Source organism: Taudactylus pleione, unplaced genomic scaffold (genome assembly GCF_031769625.1).
Source record: "Taudactylus pleione unplaced genomic scaffold, aTauple2 ptg000842l, whole genome shotgun sequence".
Classification (NCBI taxonomy): Eukaryota; Metazoa; Chordata; class Amphibia; order Anura; family Myobatrachidae; genus Taudactylus; species Taudactylus pleione.
Window position 1 is genome coordinate 3,100,465 of NW_028285244.1, and position 13,113 is coordinate 3,113,577.

Below are 13,113 nucleotides of genomic sequence, written 5' to 3' on the forward strand. Positions count from 1 at the left end.
AGAAAGGGAGGTTGACAGAGGTGGAAAGATAAACAAGCTGTTGGTGGCAATTTACTTGGAGAGAGGGTAGTATAGTGAATACAGGTAAACTGTATAATGGGGAAAGTGAACAGTTTTGCAGCTGGCAGGTCTGTTAGGAGTTCCAAGGTTGGGGTTTGGATGACCAGACTTGATGTGTGGTGGCTGGAGATGCCTCATCCAGGGCTACAGTATATGCATGTTGCAGAAAGAGACTGCAGTATTAGAGCAAGACAACACAGAAATGGGAGACAGGAAAAGATCAAGTGTGTCACGATTGGTGTTTGTGAGTTACCTGTCTCAGGTGATGAGCGGGATTAACGGAGACCGGCATGACTGGAACCACAGATGAGTTGAATAGCTCTATTGCAAGACTTATGTGGCAGTGAGAACCGCCTTTGGTGATAAATGACAGGAACTTAGAACCAGTAGAAACTTGAGAGGAACCGGACCGGAACCGGCAGGAAGACTTGCTGAGTTGACCTAGAAAACTTGGGCTTTGACTCCGGACTGGAGTAACCTGGATTGGATTGAAGAACTTGACTTTGACTCTGGACTAGAATAACGTGGATTGAACTGAAGAACTTGGAACTTGACTCTGGACTGAAATAACGTGACAATGGCTGAAGGGAAATCAGGTAATGTTGAGACGAGAGCTAAACAGGGTAAGGAAATGCTGTGACAAAGGCTGGAACTCAGGTGCAGGCTGGATTGGGTAATTGGGAATAACAGGTTCAGGAAGGAATGGGTAGGTCAGGGAGTTTAGGTTCAGGGAGGGAGTGGGTAGGTAGAAGGAGCAGGAGTTGATCCACAGCAGGAAGCAAGGCAGGGTAAAATGGTGAAGGTTTGCAGGGTGCCAGGGACCAACCAGGAGTAGGGCAAGCAGCAGGACACAAGACTAAGGTCAGAAGCACAGGAACTCACTTTGCTGATGCTGAAACACACGAGTTGCACTGGCCTGGGGACTAGCAGGATACTAGATTGCCAGGTATAGCTGTAGCAGGTTTTCTGGATGCACCAGGGGTTGCTGAAGCAGGTGTTATAAATGCACCAGGGGTTGTTGTAGCAGGTTTTCTGGATTGCACCAGTGGTTGCTGTAGCAGGTTTTCTGGATTGCACCAGTGGTTACTGTAGCAGGTTTTAGGGATACACTATAATACCAAAACAGCACGAACCATACACCACGGAAGTAACAAGATGTTCAGGCCCAGAATGCTATCAGGGGAGGATATATATACCCTGGGTCTGGCTGCAATTGGTGGATATGGACAGGTGGTCTGGCAGTAGCTTTCTGAGTGGTGGAAGGCACAACATGCAGAGGGAGTATTCATCTGTGCAGCACTGAGTCAGAACTACACCTGTGATTCCAATCAGGGCTAGCAGTGTTCACAGCCAGGAGAGGACCCAGGTGAAATAATCACTGTGGAAGGAAAGCATAGAGAGGTGCTGCAGCAGCATGATCAGAACAGGTCCTCCAGGCAAATTACACATACAGATCCATAGAGACAGGCAAAAGGTGAAAACTAGACATGGTTGTGACAAAGCGAGGCTGAGGAGAAGATAGGGTCAAGGTTAGTTGTTGCTGTGTGTGCATGGAATTCGGTACAGGAGAAAAGATAAGGTATAAGGTAAAGAGTCTGTGGTTAGAGAGTGGAAAGACAGAATTGGGCGAGCTAACGATAAAAGATTTCCTACAGGAGAGTGGTTTTATATATGAATACTCATTATGTATTTTATGTGGTTTATGGTTATTCAATTATTACAGGTCTTTTTTACTATACAAGTCTGCAAGCTTTTCCATCTGTGCTAGCAACAATATATTGTAACAGTATTTAAATGTTTCAGTATGTATATCATTCAGAGGTATTCAATGTATCCATTTTATGTTTGTTTTATAGTAATAGAATTGACTGCAGTCAGTAGGTTCATGTATTGAATAACTTGTATGTATTTAACACAGAATACAGCTCTTGGGATATTTATTTAAATAATTCCTTTTATACAGGGACGTATTTATAATGGGTGCAGTGTGTGCTGTGCACACAGACCCCTGGGCCTGGGTGGGCAGACACCGCACACCCTGCACCCATTTTTACTCACCCCTCCGAAGTCCTGCGCTGGGCTGTCTCGCCAGAGAAAACACCTGAAAAATGGCCGCTTTCTGGAGAGCTGCCGGCCAGTGTCGGGGCTGGTGGCCATTACCGGGGGAGGGTTCCGGGGGAACTCTCCACCGGCTAATTATGTGGTGGTAGCCCATAGGCTACAGCGGCTAACGTCATCTTCAGAGGCCAATATCCGTAATGCATCGCATTCCAGATATTGATCAATATGGCAGCATCGCATCCCCCACAGAATCCTATGAGGGCGGCGGCTGCTGGCGGGAATGGAGGGATCACAGCAGGTCGGAGATACCTGCTGCGGTCCCTCCTTACTACATCAGGGGGATACTTAATATTTGAGGTAAACCCCTGAATGGTGTTTTCGGGGATTATACATCAAACGTATTCATCTGTGTATAAGCGCATCTGTTCTGGTGTTCTTTTTTTATAAACACACAGTAGCCTGCAATCTCACTGATCTGTGCAGGCTTCTGCAAATACGCTGCTCACAGGGCAGTGTATTTGAAAAGTGTGTCTTGAGTTCATGTTCGACTATGGCCTCACATCAATTTGCAGCGAGTTTGATGCAAGTCTGTACTTAAAGTCGCTCTATGCAATAGAGTGCGAGTTGGAGGGTGCAAGTATGTCAGAGATGCGAGTACATGCAAGTTTTTCTAGGGCAAACTCGCAACTTGTAATGCGAGTATCACTACAATTTGTGAGTTTAGCAGAAACCTACACAGATCAGTGGGATCTGTGCAGGTTTTTGTGTGTAAAATGGGATTTAGGCCCTCATTCAGAGCCGTACGCTCTGAGCAGAGCGCACGCTCTGAATGAGGGCCGGCCTCCATGAAAATGGAGCGTCCTCCTGGACGCTCGTATAGCTGTGGGTCACCACCCACAGGCTATACGAGCGTGCATTTTGATGGCCGCGATGGTCGTGACCATCGCAACTGCGAGCCGGAGCCTGCGGTTGAAGCTCCAGAGTGATTTTGGCTCTATCAGAGCCAAAATCACTCCCACTGACATCACTAGTGATGTCAGTGGGCTGGCTTCTGACGGGAGGCGTTCCCGTGGGAACGCCCCCGTCAGGGAGGCACGCCTACCAAAGGGCGTCAAAGGGCCAAAGGGCCTGTCAATCAACATCGACAGCACGCCCCCTTTGATCAGACACAACGAGCGAAGGACTTTCCTTCGCTCGTCGCGTCTGGCGCATGCGCACGACGGAGCTCCCTCCATCGTGCGCATGCTCAGTCCAGAACATCGACCCACTTGCGAGCGGACAGCCGCTCGCGAGTGGGTCTGAATCAGGCCCTTAAAGTGTTAAAATCACAAAAAAATATGATGTGAGTTCCCCCTCAAAAGCACAACTAGCACCAGGCTATTTGAGCCCATCATCGTTGTGAAAGTACAGGGGAAAAACATGTAGGAGCCCCTCGCATTTTCATCAACCAGCACCAGGCTCTGTAAGCCGGTCCTAGATGTGGAAATACAGGGGACAAAATGAGTTCAGGTCCAGCTAATTATCCAAAACCAGCAGTGGGCTCTAACTAGTAGGGGTGTAATGCCGCATCCAGGTTACACGCTTCACAGGGTCCCCCAGCCAAAGCATTCAGCACCCCAGACTAATCAGCCCAGGCTGGGGATACCCCCAATAAAGGGCGTCCCCTCTCCAGGGTACCCCAGGCCCGGGGCTGAAGCCCAAAGCTATACCCTGCGTCCCTGGCCAGCAGATGTGGGGTTGATTGTGTAAAAAAATACAAATTATTATTATTACTACATTTTATTTATAGGGCACCACAAGAGGTCCGCAGCGCCGTACATACAGTGAAGGGTACACAGAAGATTACATTACAATACAGTAACCAACTTATAAACAGAGCACAAGTAACAATTAGCAACACAATTCTCCATACACAATACAGCTGGGAAGGTGAAGGCTGTCATAGAAGTGCTAGAGAAGAATGCTGTGAGACAGTGGGGAGGAGGACCCTGCTCCTCCCCAAATAAACTAATATTGTCTTTTATAGGAGGACTAGAGGTCCTAGCAAGCCTCCTCCGCATGAGGGTACTTGGAGAACCACAAGTACCAGCATGTGGGGCATTAAGGGCCTGCTGGTACCTCTAGTCCCTGTGCAAAAGAAAAATAAATATTAAAATAATGACAAGACACACACCATAGTTAATATATATTTTTTATTGCAAATACACTTACTCACACTACATACTAACATTGATCCTTGCACCGGTCTGTCCCCTTGTCCAGTAGCGGATCCGCTCTAAAGATCTACAGCAAAAAGGTAGACAATGTCTAGATAGACACCAGATGTTAGACAGTTAATAGGTTGACAGAGACACAAGGTCGACACACTATAGGTCGACAGGTACAAATGGTCGACATGGTCAAAAGGTCGACAAACGGTCAACACTTTAAAAAAAATTTTTTTTAGGGTTAGGCACTTACCTCAACGGTTAGGGTTAGGCACTTACCCCGACGGTTAGACACTTACTGGAGGGTTAGGGTTGGGCACTAGAAGGGACGATAGCGTGCGCGAACCGGTCAATTCCATTGGGTAGTGATCGCAGGGAACATGCAGTCTCAACACACATTGATTGACAGGAAGTGACCGTTTGGGGGTGGTGACAAGGGGTGATCAGTGAAACGCAGGCGTGCCAGTGCATAATTAAGCCCATGCGACGGAAGACGCAGCCAGAGCCCTAGATGCACACAGGAAGCGTCCCAAATCCTGAGTGAGGTCAGGTCAACCACTATTATGCTAATGGGTTCGATGGTTCTCGATGTTACTGATGTTTTAGCTGTCTAGCAAGGTATTGCGGAGGTAAAGGGAAGTGGGCGGCATATGTAGTGGTGGGCGTCTGGTTCTTGTGCTGCGGTGTCATTGCGATTGGGCTCATTAGCATATTTTTGCAGCAGCTGGGTGCGTGCGTATGCAGACTTGCGTTCCGTGCTGAATCAGGCCCTGAGAGGGGAGAGCCTCGGCCTCTCAGCCAATGAGTGGTTCCTCATAGACTTCAGTGGTGGGAACTGCGGGGTTATTAAAGTGCATTCCCACCATTTAAGCAAAATAAGCACATTTTCCATTGTCGGATTTACCATGGACCATATGGTGCAGCTGAAACAGGTTCCACAAAAGGGGCTATGTACAATACTAAAAATAATAAGAAAATGCTAATAATAGATGTTAATGATATGCATTAACCTTGGGAATACAACAAAATTAGAATCGGGTGACTAGCAACCTGCCACATGGCCCACCGAGGCTCACGCGGTCGCCTTGCTAAGGCTGGCCGTCCCGTTCAGTCGTCCACTGAGAGTGAGTGCAGAGGTGCTCAGTACAGTTTTGACAGATTTGGGGGGGTGGGTTCTCCAAATTTGGAGGTTTTTAAAGACCTTAGCGAGAATTTTGGAGATAATTTTTCTTTGTTTTTTGGGGGGGATCAAAATATATATGGGGGGCACCAAAATCTTTTAAGTTTTTAGGGCCTCTAAAGGTTTTAATCCTGCCCCGCCAACATTGTATTAGTTGATGTTGGAAGCCCAGACTTGAAGCAAGGTCATGCGAGAAGGGGGCGTGGCCATGCGGCCTGAACCCTGTGCCTATTACTTGGAAGGGGGGGGTGCAGGAGGTCCCTGTGTGGAGCGCCGGCTGGCTCCCTCAGTGACGGGGGCCGAGTGCTGCACTTAATGCTACAGTGCAGCACCCGGCTCCTGTCAGTGAGGGGGAGTCTGCACCTTGGTGTCACCTCTTAGCGGATGACACTCGGGTGCTGACCGCACCTCTTTGTGACGCCACTGTCTGTCCCTATATTAGAGGTGCTATGATAAATTATTCTTGACAGAGTCTCCCAACTTGTATCTCAGGGCCTGATTCATTACCGATCGCAGCTGTGATTACGCACTCAATCGGCCAACTGTTGCATTCTGCGCATGCATCGCAGTGCGCGAACCGGCCATTGCGATCGGGACTGCGATCGCAGTTACTACGCAGACCCATCGCAGAGTGATTGACAGGCAGTGCCATTTATGGGAGGTGACGGGGGGTGGTCAGCGAAACGCAGGTGTGCCAGTGCGTTTGAAGGCCGTTGCATGGGCGTGCATTAATTATCCCCTGCAATGCCATACGCAGCTTGCGTACTCATAGGTCGCGATGAGGTTAGTGATTCCTGAGTAAGGTCCGAGCTTGTGTAAGTGTGCGTGAGGCTGCGTTGGTACTCGATGTTACCGACGGTTTTGCAGTCTTGCTAAGGATTACAGATGTGTGTAAGGTAAAGTGGGCGTCCTCATGTAGTGTTGCCACGGCACAGCGATCGCAATGGATTAGCATAATATCGCAGTGAGACTGCGTGCGTAATTGCTATTGCAATCCTTACGCAATCAGGCCCTCAATTTGCAATTCCTTGAGTGTATTTTATTTTGGAAAAGTACAGCTGTCCATACACCTTAAGATTATGTTTCCTACTATCTGGCTGGATGGAACACAAACCTGGTAATGGATGGGAGCAAATGACAATCAACCATTCACTCCCAAACCCTGAAATACAGATGAAAACGCTCATTCAGACAAAATGGTTACATCCATTTGATATATGATTAATATGCCATATGCCATTTTTGTCCGCTTCCGGTGTTTAGGAACAAGGCCCCCTCCTTGGCACCGGTGTTTAGGAACAAGGCCCCCTCCTTGGCACCTATGTGTGCAATCGCGATTCATCACAGATCGCAACTGCAACAGTGTAAGCAGATCGGTCGATGGTGAGTACTGCGCATATATCGCAGTGCACGTGTGAGTTAGCATCGTGATCACTCACGCAGCGAGAAAGCCATCGCAGAGTGACAGGAGGTCAGCGTTTGGGGGTTCTGACGTGGGTGTGGTCGGAGAAAAGCAGGCGTGCCTGTCCGTTTGAATGCTGTTGCATAAATTAGCCACTGTGACGGCATACACAGCTTCAGTACTCACTGCGTACAACGAGGTTAGCAATATCTGAGTAAGGCCAGACCTGCTGTATTCCTGCGTGAGGGGTTGATGTTACCGATGTATACGCAGGAATGCGAGGTATTACGTATGTGAGATAGCGGTAGTGGGCGTCTCTATGCGATTGGAATCATTAGCATATTTTCGCATGCAGAGGATAGTGTGCAATCGCAGCTGCGATTGCAATAGCGATCCGTAATGAATCAGACACATTGTACTTTTCATTCATTTGTTGGGGAGCAGGTGTGTATGTACTCCCATGATTTGACCACGCCTCCCCAGCCTGTCAGTGCTCTATCACCCTGGGTGCACAGTTATATGTGCAGCACACGGCTATACATAGGGATCAGTGATCCCGGTGCCAGTATAACTGTTACCGTTGGGCAGCAATATTGTGCGACTACGCTCCGATTGCCACCACCCGGCCCAGCCCAGGTCCCAGGGCAGGAAAGGCGCCCCACCAACCCACACCTAACAGGAGTCGCCGCCCCGCCCCCCGGCTCCTCCTCCCCCATGACGTGGCGTCAGCGCTGACGTCGCAATGTGGGCGAGGCGGAGGTTTATTTACGCTTCTGGCCGCACCCCCAGCAGTGACAGCAGCTGCTCAGTGCCGGCAGCTCCGGGATCATGGCGCCGACTCACGCCCTGCGGTGCTGCCAGCGAGTGGTCGGCTGGATCCCGGTGCTCTTTATCACCATGGTAGTGTGCTGGTCCTACTACGCCTATGTGCTGGAGCTGTGTATCTGTAAGTACTGGGCTCCCTGCTGCCCCTACACTGACACCCGCCCCGGGTCACCCAGGCAGAGAGTGCACATGAGGTCATGTGTGTGTAGGTTTCTGTGTTACATTGCATATATGTGTGCAGTACACAGGATATCTGCGTTACACATATGTGTGTGTGCAGTACACGATAGTTGTGTGCTACATATGTGTGTATGTAGCAGGCTTCTGTGTTACATATGTTTGTCTTGTAGAAGATGTTACATATATGTGCAGTACAGGATGTGTTTTACATATGTGTGTATGTAGCAGGCTTCTGTGTTACATATGTGTGTGCAGTACATTATATATGTATTACATGTGTGCAGTGCAGAATAACTGTATTGTATATGTGCGTACAGGATATAGGTGTTACATATGTGTGTGCAGTACAGGATATCTGTTCTACATATGTGCTTGTGCAGTGTAGGATATGAGATACGTGTGTGCAGTGCTGAATTACATATGTGCATACAGTACAGGATATAGGAGTTACATGTGTGTACAGTACAAAATATAGGTGTTACATATGTACATAGAGTACAGGATATACGTTACATATGTGTACAGTACAGGATATCTGTGTTACATATGTAGGATATGAGATGCATGTGTGCAGTGCTGAATAGCTGTATTATATATGTGCATACAGTACAGGATATAGGTGTTACGTATGTACATAGTACAGGATATCTGTGTTACATAAGTAACATGTGCAGTGTAGGATAGACATACGTGTGTGCAGTGCTGGATAGCTGAATTACATATGTGCATACAGTACAGGATATAGGTGTTACATATTTGTGTACAGGATATAGGTGTTACATATGTACATAGAGTAAAGGATATATGTGTTACATATGTGTGTGTATAGTACAGGATATCTGTGTTACATATGTGCTTGTGCAATGTAGGATATGAGATGCATGTCTGCAGTGCTGGATAGCTGAATTACATACAGTACAGGATATCTGTTTACATACAGTATATGTATGCAGTAATATTTTAACAGGTCTATAGTGTTCCTGTGTGTGAGTGTATAGTACATTGCTTATTGTTAAATGATGTGCGTATAGCACAGTTCTTATTGTGTGTACGTGTACAGTGTTTCATGTTCTATAATGTATATTGCAGAATGTGTCTGTGTGCAGTGTTTCTGTAAGGTTTGTGTGTATACAGTATATTGCTTGTGGACATTGTGAGTTATCACAGTGTGTGCACAAACCATACATTGGTTCTAACTGTTGTGTTTGCACTTTGTGGGTGTGAGTCTGTGATTGTGTATAACAAGCTATTACTACAGTAACACAATGGGTCTGATGCAGAGATGGGCGCAGTGTTGATGTCTGATGCAGGGAAGCTTTTATTTGCCGCTGCGCTTGTGTCCCAGCTCGTGTGGCGATTGATTTGAGATGCAGAACGCAGTGCGGATTTAGTCACAAAGTGTGTGACAAGTGGCTACAAAATCTCACATGTGTTGCCACCGTTTTCTGGGTGTGCCCTAGTCAGCCACTGCAAATTATTTCGCTGTTGGACTGGTCCCAGTGCCGGCTCGATGACTCCATCGGCATCATGTGATGGATGAACTCTTACCATGCTGAGAACGGGACCCGGAAGAGTTGAAATGCCGGGTCACTTGACCTGGCTTATTTCAACCCTTCCCTTTAACATCGCAAAACAACCCAGGTAACTGCGCATTCATGTGCAAAAACCCTGGTTATTGCTGGCGGTGGAAAAGGGGTATAAGTTGAGATGGACATTCTGAGACCCCCACAGCGTTGCCCAGTAGTTCCATGGTGTGACTGATGTTGCGTCTTTTGTACGTATGCAGCGCATCTGAGGCGCCGGTGCTGGGCATCTCTGTATACCGAGGCAGAGCTCCCCTGTCATACTCCTGGGATTTGATAGAAAAATGATTACAATAAACAAAGAAGTTTCTACGTTATAAATATCTTTTGTTTATTGTAATAATTTTTATAGTTAACACTCATCAGCTTTGTGGAGCTCCCTGGGACTGCAGGGAGACTAGAGATGAGGCAGCAACAGGTCAGCCTCACTTCTATATAGTCGGAGCTGGGGGCGGGGCACACCACGGGCAGTAAGCTGCACAGAAAGCGCTAATGGAGGCATGCCTCTGAGTATGGGGGGGTGCCTTGACCACTGATGGACACCTTGGATGTGTCACGTGACCAGGAAGTGCACAGCAGTGTTTAGAGAGCTCAGTCAGCAGAAGCAAGAGTAGACTCAGTGATGCAGGTAGGAGAATCAATGGACACTGAAGATTAGTGTAGTGAGGGGAGAGTTACAGTGAGTAGGGAGTGACACAGGCTCCCAGCACTCAGACCCATCTCCATGTGTGCCTCCCCAGCCATTGACCTCACCGCACATCACTGCTGTCGCCCAAGATGCGGCAGAGTCATTTAGTACATTTTCGCAAGTCCTCTTCCACCTCTGAATCAGGCTTTATGTTTGCCATTGCTTCCTCACAGCGCAGAGGCCAGTGAGTAGTTTGAATCCAACCAGGTCCGTATCTGTGCTAAGACTGTATGTTGTTCTCGTGTTTGCGTGGGTTTCTTCCAGGTTCTCCGGTTTCCTACCACAATCCAGAAACATTCTTGTAGGGTAATTTGCTGCTGGAAAAAAAATGGACCCTTATTGATGTGAAAGAGATTTTAGAATGCAAGCTCCAATGGTGCAGGGAATGTTGTGAATGATTATACATGCTGTGTAATCTGACTGTGTTATATAATAACTGAAATCAATAGAATGTACTTATACAATGCCGCCTGTGTCTGACAACTATAGATCAGGGTTGCCGACATTCTGGCTGCCCCTTCTAAGGGCGCCCCAGACTTGCCTTCATTCGGGCTGGCGTCCTCTGAGTTCCGGCGTCTGTATTTTGGCGCTTATGTTAAATCCCTTGCCGAGATTTTGCTGTCTGGATTGAGGCCTCATAACTATATCCCGCCTGAGGCACACTCCAGTTGTTGCTCCTTTGTGTACCGTGAAGCTGTCAGGTGGTGCCCTGTGATTGACTTTATTTGTTATTTGCATAAGGACTTTATAATGTCCCTGGTAGGCCTACCCATGTCTCGTTTGATCATTTTGAAATCTTTTTCGGGTAGATGATCAGCACTAGAGAAATGGTGACAGAGGTTAAAAGCCCTTTTACTTTGTAGCAAAACATTTTAAAAAGCACGTTCTCAAAGAGGGCTATAGAGGCTTAGGATTAGTGCTAGTTATATTTGCCGTTAGAAAGTCTACTTGCTTCTTATTGTGTCCCTGACACTGACGACATAACATCAGCATCAACATGGTGAATGTCTACATTATGAGCACGTCGACATGTTCAGTCTCGACCATGTTGACATTCTCATGTCGAAATACTGGGCTCTATTCAATTCAGTGCGGCGCTACAAGCCGCGCGGCCGGCACGTTAGTCCGAGAATGGCGGTGCTCGCGACTAAACACCCATGTTAAGTCGCGAGAACCACCGTTCTCTGGCATAACTGACAACTGTCAGACCAAACAGCGCATTGAATAGCTCCGGGAGCTCCCTCCCGGGGCTATTCAGCATCACGCTGTATTGATCGAGCGCTTTGATTGTCCAACATATATACCAAACCCATGTAGTCACTTATGTACGTCCTTTGCCAGGTGCTGTTCCTGTGTGTCCATAGATGTTGGAAAATGCAGTGCATTGGTGTCAGACAAGAAATGTTATAATTGGTCAATACAAATAAGCGCAATGCCGGACGGCACAATGTGTTGAGTGCACATCAGCCATACATATGGTAGCTTTGACTTTGCGAATTTTAATACGCACCCCTGTGTGGCTGGGAACTAAAATGCACGATTTAAGGGCAAAATTGGTGCGATGTAGTGTGCCTTTGCTGGTGTTCCAACACCATGACAGTGGCACATTGCGGGCATCAACCAGACTTCACTTCGAATTGAATCGACCACTAAGTATTCACTGTAACTGGTGGAGTTTAAAGCATATTAAAAATAGGAGCTGTGGTATCTAATGGTGAAGTCCACAGCTCTATGGATTATTGTATATTGTCTATCTGTACAACTGCAGGTGAAGAGAACTTGTAAAGCGCGCACACACAAATTATTAATTCATTTTTAATAAATTCCATGGCTGAAGCATTTCAAAAGGAATAATCGGTGATGAGCTTCATTGGAAGAATAAAAACGGCAAACACTGTTATTTGTTTTTTTTTGGGGGGGGGGGGGTTTTAGCTAATCTTGAAAAGTGATTTGAAAATGTACAAAAAACACCAACCCACTAAATACTTGTACACGCCTTTCCACTGTTCGGAAACTCATGTGAAACTTATATCATATTACGTCATGGCTCTGTGGAGCTTGAGTTACTTTTGAATGATCAGTCTCGTTGTACCTGTATTTGGCCTCTTGATTTAGTGTACAAAAACATTTCCTGTCCTCTTTTCTGGTCTTTGTCCTCACATAGTAGAAAGAGGCAGCCTAATGGCATCACCAGGCATTGTTTGGGTAGGACGCTGGGGTTACAATGTGTGTGAGAATTCTGGTAGTACAAGGAATTTATTACCTAGGAAATTGGGAGCGCATTGGTGTGTGTAAATAGCAGAAGCTGGGCTTTTATTGTGTGTGATAGCATGTCTGGCTCTAGTCGCCATGGATGAATATTATTTATTGGTTTTATTTTGATAACTAAGAAGAAATGTGATCTTTTAACTACCTTTTTGGCATTTTGGTACACCTTATACAGAATATGTTGGTGATAAATGTTGGGAAAACATAGGAAATCTCAAACCCCTGGGGAGGCCCCAACAACTTGTTACCACTTGTGATCAATTAATAAATCAAACACTAATCATTTTAATATTATTTTGAACACACAACTAATATCCAGTCGTATTTTAATAGAAATTGATTTCATTCCAGGTCTCATCTGAACCCAACAGTGGCACCAAACCTTGTTTCAGCTGGCGATGCTTGTTTTGGGCATTATGACTGCTAATGCAGCAATAAAACCTGTAGTCATGGTCTGCAATTTTATATATATATATATATATATATATATTTTTTTTTCTTTTTTATATATATATATATATATATATATATATATATATATATATATATATATATATATATATATACACTGAAATTTTTTTTTTTTTTTTTTTTCTTATCTTATTTTGTTCTTACTGTTTCTGATTACTGTATGTAACTATACAATTATCTGGCCGAAG

At 46.2% G+C, this 13,113-nt stretch overlaps 1 protein-coding gene across 3 annotated transcripts in view; it reads left to right on the forward strand.

Annotated features, from left to right (window-relative positions):
- The first annotated feature begins 1,528 nt into the window (after nucleotides 1-1,528).
- Nucleotides 1,529-13,113, forward strand: part of ZDHHC20 (zDHHC palmitoyltransferase 20) — a 103,890-nt gene continuing 92,305 nt past the window's right edge. For 2 of the 3 annotated variants that reach the window (XM_088458580.1, XM_088458578.1), the window contains exon 1: nucleotides 7,685-7,856. In XM_088458580.1, the coding sequence (XP_088314706.1) occupies nucleotides 7,739-7,856 (118 nt within the window). In that variant the 5' untranslated portion in view covers nucleotides 7,685-7,738. Of the gene's footprint in view, nucleotides 1,590-7,684; nucleotides 7,857-13,113 lie in introns of those variants that run through there. The other variant, XM_088458579.1, reaches the window with a different exon arrangement.